Source organism: Canis lupus, chromosome 16, assembly GCF_048164855.1.
Source record: "Canis lupus baileyi chromosome 16, mCanLup2.hap1, whole genome shotgun sequence".
Classification (NCBI taxonomy): Eukaryota; Metazoa; Chordata; class Mammalia; order Carnivora; family Canidae; genus Canis; species Canis lupus.
This window is the reverse complement of record NC_132853.1, coordinates 41,450,772-41,466,034: the sequence shown is the minus strand read 5'-3', so window position 1 is coordinate 41,466,034 and position 15,263 is coordinate 41,450,772. Positions and strand designations below refer to the sequence as shown.

At 43.9% G+C, this 15,263-nt stretch overlaps 1 protein-coding gene across 2 annotated transcripts in view; it reads right to left on the bottom strand.

The window, feature by feature from the left end:
* The window catches only part of DHX8 (DEAH-box helicase 8), a 31,916-nt gene extending 21,569 nt beyond the window's left edge, over positions 1–10,347 (bottom strand). The window contains exons 1-9 of one of the 2 annotated variants that reach the window (XM_072780748.1): positions 10,124–10,347; positions 5,715–5,800; positions 4,892–4,964; positions 4,229–4,314; positions 3,204–3,313; positions 2,468–2,815; positions 1,599–1,743; positions 1,298–1,501; positions 803–890 (exon numbers count right to left, since the gene is read on the bottom strand). In XM_072780748.1, coding sequence (XP_072636849.1) covers positions 803–890; positions 1,298–1,501; positions 1,599–1,743; positions 2,468–2,815; positions 3,204–3,313; positions 4,229–4,314; positions 4,892–4,964; positions 5,715–5,800; positions 10,124–10,271 — 1,288 coding nt within the window. In that variant the 5' untranslated portion in view covers positions 10,272–10,347. The remainder of the gene's footprint in view (positions 1–802; positions 891–1,297; positions 1,502–1,598; positions 1,744–2,467; positions 2,816–3,203; positions 3,314–4,228; positions 4,315–4,891; positions 4,965–5,714; positions 5,801–10,123) is intronic. The other variant, XM_072780749.1, reaches the window with a different exon arrangement.
* Positions 10,348–15,263: the final 4,916 nt, after the last annotated feature.

Sequence of the window (15,263 nt, the reverse complement as noted above, 5' to 3'; positions counted from 1 at the left end):
ATAGGTCGAGTTAAAAATGGTTTCCTTGGCAACTCAGAGGCAATCTAATTGTATCCCAGGTTTTCAGAACAATTACTAAGAACATGAGATGAAACTTACTACCCAAAATACAATTACAGCTTCTTATAACCTGAAAACGTATCACAGAGGTGCCTGGGTAGCTCAGTTTGTTAAGTATCCAACTCTTGGTTTCAGCTCTGGTCATGATCTAAGGCTCCTGGGATTGAGCCCTGCATCAGGCTCCATGCTCAGGGGGAATCTGCTTGAGATTCTCTCTCCCCATCTCCCTCTCCCCGTACTTGTGTGTGCATGCTTTCTCTCTCTCCCAAATAAATAAAATCTTTTTTTTTTTTTAAGTATCATAACCAAAAAGCATTACAATATACAAATGTCTATGAAATGAAAATGCATTTTCTGCTTCCATCCCAGAAGAACCCTGGTTCTCAGAGATAATGAGTGGTAAGCCCTAAGGAACAAATGAGCTAAATCTAACCACTCAGATTTAGATGTAGGTTAAAGTACATCTAAACCACCCTATCCGGGATGCCTGGGTGGCTCAGTGGTTGAGCATCTGCCTTTGGCTCAGGGTATGATCCCAGGGTTCGGGAATCGAGTCCCATCTCATATCAGGTTCCCTGCATGGAGCCTGCTTCTCCTTCTGCCTGTGTCTCTGCCTCTCTCTGGGTCTCGTGAATAAATAAATAAAATGTTTAAAAAATTAAAAAATAAACCACCCTATCCAACTGCTCAACTTGTCCACTGTCCTAATCCATGATCCTGCCTGATCCAAGTGGTCAGTTACCTTCTTCATCATCCACTTTAGGGAGAATGCCAGTCTCTTCATCAAAGTCTGGAAACTCTTCTTTGGAAAGGACATTGGCAGCAATCATCTAGTGAAAAGAGAGAAGGCAGCATTTGTAACCTGCTAGGGTAGAAACCCTTGTTTTACAGGAGTTAATACAGAGGTTCCACATAGGAAACCAAGGTTTTGTCGTCTTCTAACCTGGGACTGCAGGGCCTCAAACATCACACATCTCATTCTTAGGGGGCACAACATGGTGCCTACAAGCAGGACTCAGGGCAAGGGTTTCACCCCAGGAAGTGCTACCAGGACACCAGAGAACTTCCCAGCATGGTGCATATTCCAGATTACATAATATCCAACTTTGACAATTAGGTATCCATCCCTCTCCTTCACTGGACTCTCAGTTCCTCAGGAGTAAGGCACCCTGATATATTTGCCTCAGTAGCCTAGCATCTACTCAGTGCCTAGCACACCATGGCAAATGGCCCCAACCTGTTTGATCTCCCACTTCTCTGGGTCAGAAATGCGGGTAAGGCGCTTGCGCTCCAGTGAATCATCTTCTACTTCAGGGGCACTGACGAGGGAGAGGTGAGTGGGTCTATCAGGATTCCTCATTGAAGTCTCCTCATTGGTCTCCCCAACAAGATTTCGTCGTCGGTTGGGATTTAGATCTTCTCCAGTTTCTTGATCCACATCCTAAGGCACATATATAAACAAGGGAACTAACTCACTTGCTGCCCTCTTTTGTTTCTTTGGCCAACAGATGTAGAAACAGACTGCATATCTCACCTACCTTCATGCTCAGACTGGTCTTGGTCCCAGTGAAAGACAGTACTTTGACCTTCACCCTCTGGCCTTTGCTTACCACATCAGCGACATTGGCCACACGACCTTCTCGTCGGAGCTCAGAGATGTGCACCAGGCCTTCCCACCGCTTCCTAAGGGAGAGTCACACACATCTAGAGCATGCCTAAAATACCTTTTCCCCAATGGATTTTCACCCTTGTTGGAACTCAACAAAAGGAAATGGTGTTAAACTCAAAAATTTGAGAGGAAAGTACCCAAAGCTGGTCAAAAAATAAAACAGCAGGGTGACCTGGGTGGCTTAGTCAGTTAAGCATCTGACTCATTTTGGCTTAGGTTCTTAACTCAGGGTTGTGAGATCAAGCCCTGTGTTGGGCTCCACACTGAGCATGGAGTCTGCTTATCCCTCTCCCTCTGCTCATCCCCTCATCCTCATCCTCCTCCCCCCCTGTACACATACTCTTTCTCTCTAAAATAAATAAAAATAAATTAAATCTTATTTTAAAAAAAAAGGTCAAATTCTAACAACCTGATATGGTTGATTTGATTAAAGCAATATTAATCATAACATTTTAGAATGCGAAAATCCAGAGGCAGGGTGGCTCAGTCGGTTAAGCATCTGCCTTCAGCTCAGGTCATGATGGCAGGGTCCTTGGATTGAGCCCCATGTTGGGCTCCCTGTGCAGCAGGGAGTCTGCTTCTCCCTTTCCCTCTGCCTCCCTTTGCTTGTGCATGTGCACTCTCTATCTCACTCTCTCAAATAAATAAAATCTTAAAAAATAATAATAATAATGTGAAAATCCACAGTGATCAGAGCAATTCTGCCCATCACAGGTGTGAAAGAGCACCAGCCATTACCTTAATCCCTCCAGCTGCACAAAGCATCCAAACTGCATTATGCTGGTAACTTTGCCATTGTAAATGTCCCCGATGGCAGGCTCTTCTGGGGGAGGACGGTCCACATGCTTATCCCGCCATCTGTCCAGGTTCCTCTCCCCATACTTGTCCCGGTCCTTCCTGTCTTTGGGGGGACTCTGACTTCTGCTCCTGGACCGATACCTCGACTTCCCTTTATTCCTTTCCCGGGTCCTGGAACGCGACCGAGAGCGGGACCGGTGTCTCCTCTTGTGTTCTCTATCACGGTCTCGCTCCCGCTCTCGGTCACGGTCGCGGCTTCGGCTCCGCTTCTTCTTCTTTGCCTTGTCCCTAACAAATCAACAAACAACTATTTGAAAAAGACACCAGTGCAGTTTCATTTCTGCATCCCCAAGCACCTAGCACAGTGCCACACACATCAGGTACCTACTAAGTGTGGAACTGAATGAGTTTCCCTAACTACAACAACCCCCACAGGCCAGTAAAAGATGAGGTCACAAACATATTCAGCCTCTTTCAAGCCAGATTTCTATCTTATGAATGACTTGGCATCTCCTGCCTAAGTACTCTTTGCAGGGAACAATGAAATACATCTAACTATGTGGTACATGGCCAGCCTAGATTCTGTAAACTTGCCCAAAATTTTGCTTAGCTGGTCCACAAAATTCAACTATTACAGTACCCTAAACCTCCAAAGGATAAGACACTAAGGACAAACCGGTGCTCAGCATCTCTTTGCTTCTCCTGGCCCGCTGCACTGGGCATTAAGGCCTCCAGTTCTTTCAGGACATCCACAGCAACTTTCACATCATCTTCATCCAGCATGGTCTACAACAGCAGAGGCCAGCAAAGTTAGAAGGAGAGAAGATGATCATGTGAGAATCTGCACTCTAGGTCCATCTACAAACCTGACAGCCCCTATATCACTAACCACGTATGGGAAGGAAGCAGAAGCAGGTGGAAATTTCCAACACAATTTGAGAGAGAGGCGGAAGGAATGCGCAAAGGCTCTTAGAAGTCACTGCTACATTTAGCAAATTTCCCTTTGCCTTCATACAAGCTCACAGAGGGCAATTAGCTATCACCTCTCCTGTTAAAGCATTGTGTGATGATTATAAATTGAAAATAAATGTTAAGGGGTGCCTGGGTGGTTCAGTCAGTTAAAGCATCTGCCTTCAGCTCAGGTCAGAACTCAGGGTCCCGGGAGCAAGCCCAACATTGGGCTCCCTGCTCAGCAGGGAGTCTGTTTCTCCCTCTTCCTCTGCTCTTCCCCTGGCTAGTGCACTAGCTCTCTCTCAAATTAATAAAATCTTAAAAAATAATATGTGAAAATCCCCAGTGATAAAAGAAATTCTGCTCATCACAGGTATGAAAGAAGAACACTAGCCAAATAAATAAATAAATAATTTTGCTAAATAAAAATCAAAACACTTAAAAAATTAGACCCTTTAACATGTAATAGAGAAAAAAAATCTAATTTCACATATCAGGTATCTGTTCTAGTACCTTAAGCTGTCTCATACTTATTCCATATCCCTAATTATGGCTTCCCACAATTCTCAACACCACTTCCCTGAAACATCATTCTCTGAACATAGTACATGCTCAGAGAACAGCCCAACACTTTTAGTTTGAAAAATATAATGAACATAAACTTAAAACTAGGAACTAATGAGACAAAGCAAAGGGACACGGAGGAGAAATACCCAGTGATAGCAGAGATTCTCAAAATGGGATCAGTACCCGGACAGAAGGGTTGTCTGGTTGGCAAAGGACCGGGAAGAGTTCCTTTAGCTTTTCTTTTCCGGTTTTGGGTTTAACAACTGGATCTTGTTTTCATCAAAGATAAAGAAGTTAAAAAAAAAAAAAAAAAGATTTAATATTTTAAACAAAGAACCTCAATATCAGATTTGCATCCAACTAAAAACTGAACATGACATTTTTCTACATATTATTCATACACATTACTATAAACATAATTTAATTTCCTAAAAATAACACTGATGACAAAACCCTCAACAAACTATCTGCACATGTGGTGGGGGGTGTGGAGGGGATACATCAGAATTCACGAGTTTAATTTTAAATCATTTGGAAAATTTTACTAGATTGTATACTTGGCCCAGCAGCTGCTAGGGAAAGAACACAATCTACAGGGACACCTAGGTGGCTCAGCAGTTGAGTGTCTGCCTTCGGCTCAGGGTGTGATCCTGGGGTCGATCAAGTCCTGCATCAGGCTCCTTGTGGGGGGCCTGCTTCTCCCTCTGCTTCTGTCTCTGCCCTCTCTCTGTGACTCTCATGAATAAATAAATAATCTTAAAAAAAAAAAAAAAAGGAACACAGTCTACAGGATGCTCACATTCTAAACCATTCTGGAGGCTAGGCACAGCCAGATGTTCTACTCACCTTTGCTAGTAGAAGGCTTTGCTGGAGGCCGCATGGTTTGTATGAGGCGCAGCAAGTTACTAATAAGAGAATCCTTTGAAAAGAAACAGAACAAAAATTATCAACCCTTAAATCAGTGCTTAAAAACACTTTAAAAAGGGGCACCTGGGTGGTACCTGACTCTTGATTCCACTCAGGTCATGATCTCAAGGTTGAGAGACTGAGCCCCATGCTGGGCTCCATGCTCAACACAGGGTTAAGACTCTCTCTCTCTCTAACCCTGGGGGCCCTCTCCTGCCCACCCCACCCCCAACACACACACAGCTCAAGTGCTCTCTAAAATAAATACATCTTTAAAAAAAAAAAAAAAACCAACTAAGAAAAGGTGATTGTTACCTGAATGGAGGCAACTGAAACAATGAAACACAGAGTTTCAACTTGATAGGCATGAACCTAGCAAAGTAGCTTCAGAGAAAGCTAATATTTAGGACTCTTTGGGGGAGGGGAAAGTAATTTAGTTCCAGTCAACCGTTTTTATTTTCCACCATTTAGAACTACCTCCAAAACCTAGACTCTTTTGTTTTTGACTTCATAGAACAAGAATATAAACACTCATAAAAGGCTTAACGATGGAAATCCTGCCCCATTTTCCTAGAAAAGTGTCACAGGAAATCCGGTTATATTACCACTGCTCAGTGGCATGAAACATTACACACTTAATGGTTTCTTTGATTGGTATGTACAAATTATCTCCCTTTTCCATCAAAATCCTATGTGAAATCCTATCAAAATTTAAATTCAATAGTGACATTAAAACGAAACCGGGGTCTCCAAGAACACATACCGTGAATTCAGCACCATTTTTGACCAGAGAAGCCTTAAAAGTATCAAAGGTGGTATTTTTCTCAGCCAGACTGATCACGAATTCAGCTGCAGAGGAGAAAAGGAATTAAAACTGGAGTGAAGACAAGCAAAAAATTACTTTCAAGTACATTAAAAGCAAAACCAATTAGCCTATCTACCAGTCATAAAAACCAAAGAGTCCCATCAAGTGAGAGTCAAATAAGAGAATTTAGAGTACCAAGATTATCTATGTATGTTCCAGTTAATTTTTCGAAATGCAAAGATATTAATACAGAAAGGCTCAGTGGGCCCTTCAGTGCATCTAAGGGAGAAATATCTCCCTGTCCCAGATCATCGTACTCTTCTCATGAGACTACTACCTGTGTGCATTGCCATACAGACTCCAGAGGTATCAATGCCCAAAAGCAAGAGCCCTCTCCCTCCCACTGCCATGGATGCACACAGTAGGATGCTTTCTACAGTTTCAGGTAGGTCTGACCCAATCCATCTACGAGAGCCAGGCAGCTGCTGGATGGTACAATCTCCAAGTGGATCAAAGACTCACTTGCCCCCCAGATTTTTCTCTACAAACCTGCCCAGTGTCTGAAATTTCTAATATTTGAGCTATTTATTAAGAGACTTTTGGGAGAGAAGTGCATTTTATGAGGGCTGAGATAAGCCTCACATGGTGAACCCCACAAGAAAATGGTTACTGATTTCATCTGGATTTTATTTTTTTTTAAGATTTTATTTATTTATTCATGAGAGATACAGAGAGACAGGCAGAGATATAGGCAGAGGGAGAAGCAGGCTCCTTGCGGAGAGCCTGATGTAGGACTCGATCCCAGGACCCCGGGATCACACCCTGTGCCAAAAGCAGACACTCAACCACTGAGCCACCCAGGTGCCCCTCAAGAGACTATTCCAAAGCAATCAGCAGCACATACATACTGCAGCTGTCATTAATCAGGGTTTTTTTAAATTTTCAGAATTATAAGGGGACATCATTAAATTAACTGAACTATCAAAGATGAATTAGTGAGTCAGATTTTTTTTAAGCGAGCTCTACACCCAACGTGGGGCTAGAAATCATGACCTGGACATCAAGAGTCACACAGCTCTACCAACTGAGCTAGCCAGGTGCCCCAAAGATCAATTAGTGATTAAAAACAAGTTCAATGCTGAAAAGCAGGGACAATAATGACACCGATGTAAATGATAATACATCAGGGTGCCTCGGTGACTCATTCGGGTTAACCATCTGACTCCTGATTTTGGCTCAGGTCATGATCTCAGGGTGGTGAGATCAAGCCCTGTCAGGCTCCACGTGGGGGTGTGGAGCCTGCTTCTTTAGTCTCTTCTCCCTCCCCTCTGCCTCTTATTTCCCTTAAAAAAAAATTTAATTTTAAAAAGATAACATATTAAGACCAAAATCAAAAGAATGAAGTCAATAAATAAAATATAAAAGTAGCAAATATAGGGACGCCTGGGTGGCTCAGTGGTTGAGCACCTCCCTTCAGCCCAGGGCATGATCCTGGAGTACTAGGATCAAGTCCCACATCAGGCTCCCTGCATGGAGCCTGCTTCTCCCTCTGCCTATGTCTCTGCCTCTCTGTGTCTTTCATGAATAAATAAATAAAATCTTAAAAAAAAAAGTAGCAAATATATACCTTTTTGTTATTAAATCCACTTTGGCAATTTCGTTTCAACAGAACAATACTATCACATTTTTCCAACTTTAGTAATTTTAACATTACTGATTTTATAATTCTATGTTCAACACTGTGATATTGTGATTTATTGTAAGAAGAAATATGTGTTTGGTCTTCATCCCCTTTCCAGGCACAGCACTCCTAAAACTTGGAATTTCTGCAGTGCAGAGAGTGAAAAAGGTCTTTTGTTACATTAAGGAGATGACTTTAGGAAAGCCCCTATATAAGGGTGAGGCTGGAGGCTGGCTGCCAGGGAAACCAACTAGCAGATTACAGACTGGAACTTTCAGCCCTACCCCTGACCTCTGGAGAGGGGGAAGGGGCTGGAGATGGAGTTCGCTGACCAATGGCCAAGGATTTAATCAACTATGCCAGTTTTTTTTCAATTATCCCTATTATAACAAAGCCTCCACAAACACCCAAAAGGACTGGGTTTGGTCAGCTTCTAGGTAGGTGAACATATGGAGATTTGAGGATAGTGGGGCATTCAGAGAGCATGGAAGCTCCTCAATCTTTCCCACATACTTTGCCCTACGTCTCTCTTCCATTTGGTTGTCCCTGAGTTATATCCTTTTATAATAAGCCGGTAATCTAGGAAGTAAAATGTTAGCTGCTCTAGCAAATTAATCAAACCCAAGGAGGGGGGAGGGTCATTGGAACCTCTGATCTACAGTGACTTGAGTCAGCACAAGTTGACAACCTGATCTTGCAAATAGCAACTGAAGTTTGGGGTGGGGCAGTATTACATGTCTGAGTCTTTAACCTGGGGCATCTGATGCTATTTTCAGGAAGACAGTATCAAACCACAGTTCAATGTAGTACCAGTTAGTGTCATAGCACTGCTTAGCAATACTGGAAAAAACACATCATAACTGGTGTCAGGGGTGCCTGGCTGGCTCAGTCGGAAGAGCATGAGACTCCTGATCTCAGGTTCGTGAGTTCAAGATCCACATTGGGCATAGAGATTACTTAAATACAGGGATCCCTGGGTGGCGCAGCGGTTTGGCGCCTGCCTTTGGCCCGGGGCGCGATCCTGGAGACCCGGGATGGAATCCCACGTCGGGCTCCCAGCATGGAGCCTGCTTCTCCCTCTGCCTGTGTCTCTGCCTCTCTGTCTCTCTCTGTGTGACTATCATGAATAAATAAATAAAATCTTAAAAAAAAAAAAGAAAAGAGATTACTTAAATACATATTTTTAATAAATAAATAAATAGTGTCAGAACTACAAACAGAAAAAAGCATTATTTGTGGTTTACTTCCAAATTAAATGGAGTCTTTATACACAAGCTAGAAAATTTTGGAGTTTATACCTCACTTTATTTTTGTATATAATGAGATTAACATCAAAACAATTTAACACTGGCTTGGTAAGTGTTTGCTGAATGAAGGAACAGACAACCTAGGTAGCAAACGACAAGAGTGTCACTTATCACCATTTAAAAGAGAAGGAGAAGAGCAGCCCAGGTGGCTCAGCAGTTTAGCACTGCCTTGGGCCCAGAGCATGATCCTGAAGACCTAGGATCGAGTCCCGCATGGAGCCCGCTTCTGCCTCTGCCTGTGTCTCTGCTTCTCCGTATGTCTCTCATGAATAAATAAATTTTAAAAATCTTTAAAATAAAAAGAGAAGGAGAATAAGGAAAAATGATACAAGACAAACGTATCTTGACTGGGAAGCAAGAAAAGAATGAACTAAAACATACCGGCAGCAGGGCATCTTTCTGTATGCTACATGGTAACCCCAAGAAAAAAAATCATCATTTCCATTCCACAGATGAGAAAAACAGCTTCAGAGAAATTACTCAAGGTCACACATCTAACCTCCCTGACCCCTTTCATCACAAGCCCTTTCCTTCCATCCCTCCAGCTGATGATTTCATCTTCATTTAGAAAATAGAACAATTAAATGGAAGTCTCTCCCTCACCTTTTCTACCACCAATTCCTAAACCTATCTGCATCTACAACCACATTCTCTGTCCTCCTTCCTATTAAAATGGATCAAGCATCCCTTTACCTATCAAAGGTCAATCCCTCCACTCATACCCTTGATTCCATCTATCCCTTTGCTTTCACAAGGACTCCACCTGCCTGTGGCCTTAGCTCTGGGCCCCTAGCCTTTCTCAGTTCCTCGTCGTGGGTTCTCCACATGAACTTTCTGTCCCCAGACCCCTAAAAAGTGGTTGAGAACAGTTAAAGGCTGACTTCAAAAGACTTGGATTCCAGATCAGGCTCACATTTGAGATGTAATTTTGAGAGGGATTAATCAGTCTTGTTTTCTTCACCGAAAAAAAAAAAAAAAGATAATAACCATCTCATAGGGTCGCGTGATGACCAAGTAAGATAATATAAGTAAAGCATTGTGCAGAATATCTGCCCTGTCAACAAATGTCGGCCATTATTATCATCATTACGATGCGGCGGCGGCGGCGGCTGCTGTTGTTAGCGCTGTTTAACTAGGTTGGGACGGGGACAGGGGAAAGCGCAAGAGCGATAGCCGCTCGGTTTCACCGAGAGCTCTGGGCAATGGTTTCTAACAGTTCAGCCCGGAGAGTCCTCATGTGGGGCCACGGCCGCGGGTTCCCTGGGCCCGTGTGTCTGCGACAGAGAGAGAAAGAGACTCACAGGGACACACGTACTCAGCCCATCAACCCCATTTCTGCTTCCGCTTTCCTCCACTCGCAGGGGCCTCTCCGGGCTTACCCAGATCCTTGTCGTTGATCCCCAGGTGATTGTCCAGCTCGGTGCAAACTTTCGACACTAAAGACAGATACTCAAGTTTGGCGAGTTCTTCCGCGGGACCCAGCTCTGTGCCGGTTACGGCTCCCGCCACGGCCACCGCCACCGCCATGGCTACAGCCGCCGCCACCCTACTTGACTGCCGGCCTTCGGAGCTATTCCGGGCCTGCTCCGGTTTCCACTTCCGGGTCGGCGCAGGCCCCCTTCTGTTTACAGTACATTATAAACTATAGGAACTTCCCGTGACGCAACCGAAGAACCATAGAGATCACACAGGAAGTGCTTAAGGAAGGGACGGCCAAGGGGGTTTACGCTGCACGCCGGCAGCGTCCTCTACTGGCCGGCAATCTTCTCTGTCGATTCTCAGACCCGGGAACGTTCCGTCTTCGCGCTCTCCCGCCCGACGTCGGCAGAGGGCGACCGTGGCCTGCGCAAGGGGCGCCGGGGAGGCCACGCCCCCACCCCCCCACCCCTGGCGCGCCTGCGCCTGCGCCTTGAAGAAGGACTCTCCATTCAATCCTGGGAAACGCAGAACTGGCTTTACAGCGGTTCACTCTGTTCCCCGGGTTTTTTTGCTTCTTCGTGGCTCGTGACCATCTCGAGCGATTCTGTGACAAACCAGCAGGCGATAGTCTAGTTCTGTTAGTAGTTCATTGTATAGGTGAGGAAACTGACATTTCGGCTATCTAGCTAAGTGACATTGGGCAAATTAATTTGGGGGGGACTTAGTTTTTTTAATCTATAAATTGGGATAATGTAACTGGGTTTAGGTGATGACTAAATAAGATAACTGTGCAAGGAATCTGGGGCACCTGGGTGGCTCAGTGGTGAGCATCTGCCTTCAGCTCAGGTCGTGGTTCTGGGGTCCTGAGATCGAGTCCCACATGGGGCTCCCCTGCAGGCAGCCTGCTTCTCCCTCTGCCTGCGTCTCTGCCTCTCTGTGTGCCTCTCATGAATAAGTAAATAAAATCTTTTTTTTTTTAATTGTGCAAGAAACCTTGGGATAGTAAACATGCTATAAATGCCAGTTACTATCATCCTAAGGGTGAGACAATGATCACTGTAAAATTCGTCTGTCGGGTACAGATCCCCTCAGTCTGAGATCCCAGGGAGCTACGTGGCTCATCTCTTGTGAAGACGGCTTCTCAACTCCGGATTTTCCCGTGCCAGTACCCTCAGAACTTGTGCCCGCCAAGTAGCCCCGGTGCTGTGAACCTAGGGCCCTAGGCTCGGGTCTCCCAACTTCCGCTTCTGATCTCCTTTCTCCTTTGCGACAACCCTAAGGTGAGGTGAGGAATTTTCCCACGCTGCACTGCTGTGTGATGAATAAGGAATCGAAGGCACCCCAGAGTGAGTGGCCCTCCAATCTAGCAAAAGAGAGGAAATCAGACCCTTTAGCTTTTACCTTCAGGCTACGCTGCTGCACCTTTGGACTCTGTCCCTCCCTCATCTCCCCATGGACTGCAAAAAATGACAGAGAAACCCCTTGAGCAGTCGTTCCCACTGACTCCAAGAGCTCCATGTTTCCAGGTTCCTAAGGAATCAGTACTGCACTGATTCTTCTTCCTCCTGAATGGAAAGGAAAATCCTGCTCTTGACTCAATGTGCTCAACTGGCGAGTGTGGAGTTAGGATATTAGGGATGTATCCCATTTCACTTCCTTTCTCTGTGCTTTTTTGCCTTTAAAATTTTTGCAAAAAAAAATAAAAAATAAAATAAAATAAAATAAAATTTTTGCATTTATATTCTGCTTTTCTCCAGTATTTAACTGGAAGGGAAGGGAAACATGGAGTTTGTTTTGTCTTAAAAGTGCTATGAAAAAAAAAAAAAAAGCTATCGGGGAAAAGGCTCTAGAACTACAACTGGTGGTGGTAGTAGTAGTAGCAGTAAGTACCGTAAGAACTCTTAGGATCCGGGTGGTTGGGTTGCTCAGTCTGTTGAGTGCCTACCTTTGACTCGGGTCTTGATCCTGGGGTCCTGGGATATCAGGCTCCCTATTGGGTATGGGCTCTGTTTCTCCCTCTCCCTCTGTCTCCACCCCACTTGTGCTTTCTATCTCTCTAAAAAAATAAATAAAATCTTTTTTAAAAAAGTTCTCCCTCTCTTTCTGTACCCCCACCCCCAAGCGTGCTTTCTCTCTCAAAAAAATTAAATTAAAAATAAAGTTTAACTTTTAACACTCTTAGTATTATTTGGGGAAATATTGAACATACAACTTAATAGTAAATACTAACAGCAAAACTTATTAAATTTTATTTACACATAAATGTTTTCAGGAGTCCAAGTTTGTTACATAATACACATATTTCCTATAACACCAAGGAATGTTTTGAAGCCAAGGGAAAAGAAATAAAAGCATAGATAATGGATAATTTGACAGCCCAAACATGGATGCACATGGAATCCTCTTCTCCCCTTAAGAGACACTGAATTAAATGCAGGCTCCGGTGAATGCAAGAGTGAATAACCAAGAGTGAACCAAGAGTGAATGCATTCTAATTGTCTTTTAGTTATAATATATATATTTTTTAATATTATATGAGATACAATTAATTGCCTGTAATTATTTTATTGCTTTCCTTGGATAGCTTCCATGTGGCCCCTGTAACACAGCCATTGACAGTTCCCAGTAAATAATTTACCTTCACCAGAAAATATATTAAAACACATAGTCTATGCTTAGTGACCACCCACACCACCCATTGTGGTAAGAAACGATTTTCCACCACCTTCTTTGTTGTAACAAGGACTTTGCTTTGATGCCTATTCCTAGACTGATGTATGTGTCCGGCCCTAACCGCAGTCCCCACATTATTTTTGCTCTGTCCCCAAACTGGTCACAGCTGCTGGCATTTGGATAAGAAGTGGGGGAAGGTAGGAAGCAGAGAAGAAAGTACTGAACCCTTAGTAACCCCAGATTGGATGGAGGAGGGCAGAAATCACCTAAGTGTGTGAAGCAGAAAGGTGGCATCCTCTGGGAAGTTGGGAAGAGAAAATCACAGGACTTCCTGTCACACACACACACACACACACACACAAAAATGGTATTGCTGCAATCAAGACAGTCCTAGCTGTTTCTACTGGGGTAAAACTCCGATCTTAGGGGAAGCACCTCTGCTCTGGAAGGCAAAATATATATATATTTTTTTAATTTTATTTGTTTGTTCATGAGAGACACACAGAGGCATAGACATAGGCAGGGGTAGAAACAGGCTTCCTTGTGGGAAGCCTGATACAGTACTTCATTCCAGGATCCCGGGATCATGGCCTGAACCAAAGGTAGACTCTCAACCGCTGACCCACCCAGGTGTCCCTGCTTCTAAGCATATTAACTGCTTAACAATTAACATATTAACTCAGCTATTATTGTTTTTTTTTTTTTTTATGATAGTCACAGAGAGAGAGAGAGAGAGAGGCAGAGACACAGGCAGAGGGAGAAGCAGGCTCCATGCACCAGGAGCCCGACGTGGGATTCGATCCCGGGTCTCCAGGATCGCTCCCTGGGCCAAAGGCAGGCGCTAAACCGCTGCGCCACCCAGGGATCCCGCTATTATTGTTATTAATGCAGGGGGACTTTAGGGAAAAAAATGGCACCTTCTTCACTGCTCCACTGGAGCCCTGACCTAGTCTAAAGACATTGATGAAAATGGCCTAATAAACCCTTTCATCTGAGGTCCTCTCAGATAGGGACAGGACCCCAGAAAAAGCGAGGTAGTGAAACACCTCTTTGATTTTGCCCACAAATTCTTCTCCAAATTTGAATCAATTCATCAAATGCATATGGAACATCTACTTTGGGTCTCAACACTTTAGTAGTTTCTGGAAAGGACCCTCAGGGATCTGGAAGGTGGTAGAAACCTATCAGGAAAGAACTAGAATACTCAAAATGCTGCACTCGTAGCTGGTGGCAGAGCTGTGTTTATAACTCTGCTCTCTGCTGTCTAAACATGAGGGCAGGTGATTGGAAGACAAAAACAAAGCAGGTCTGCTCCCTGTCATCTGGGGGCTGCTGGGGGAGGGGAGGTGGCTGTCCAGGGCCAGAGCCATCTCACAGGGCAGTTTCTCCTGCTGCAATCTATTATTTGTCAGCCTTATCTTTTTATGCCCAGGCAAAGCCTCAATTTTGCCCTAAATGCCCCTGACCTGAAATTCCATCTCTTGTTAGGCCATCAACCTACCATCAGTAATAATGCATGCTTTGGCTACAAATTCTCCAAAGCTTTATAGTATTAGGCAAAAAATATTTCTTCTCAACAGGCTTCTCCCCCTCCCAAAAAAAAAAAAAAAAAATCAGGTTTCCTCCTTCCTCACTTTCAGGGCTATCTTTAAAATATCAGGAAAAAAGAAAAAAAAAAACCAGACACCCAAACACCCTTATAATGTGAGCTTAGTTAAAAAAAAAAATTCTCCCATCTCCACATCCTTATCTTCTGTGAGAATGGTAAGGAATTTTCACATATTTATTTATGAGTTAATCATCCTTTAAGTGACCCTGCTTCTTAAACTTAATTTAGGTTGGTTTTCTTTATTTTTTTTAAGTTTGTTTATTTTTCAGCAATCTCTACACCCAATTTGGGGTTCGAACTCATGACCCCAAGATTAACAGTCACATGCTTTTCAGACTGAGCCAGCCAGGCACTCCTAGGTCAGTTTTCTTTTCTTTTCTTTTAAGATTTTATTTATTTGACAGAGAAAGAGAGAACACAAGCAAGTGGAGCGGCATGCAGAAGGAGAGGAAGAAGGAGACGTCCTGCCAAGCAGGGAGCCCAACGCAGGGCTCGATTCCAGGACCCCAGAACCATGACCTGAGCCAGAGGCAGATGCTTAATCATCTGAGCCACCCAGGCGCCCCTAAAAAGAATTTTTTTTTATTTTTTATTTTTTTAAGGTCTTATTTATTTATTCATGAGAGAAACAGAGAGAGAGAGAGGCAGAGACACAGGCAGAGGGAGAAGCAGGCTCCATGCAGGGAGCCCAACGTGGGACTTGACGCAAGGACCGACCCCGGCATCATGACCCTAGTCAAAGGCAGACGCTCAACCACTGAGCCAGTCAGGCACCCCAAAAGAAATTTTTATAAGTGAATATTACAAATATGGGCAAC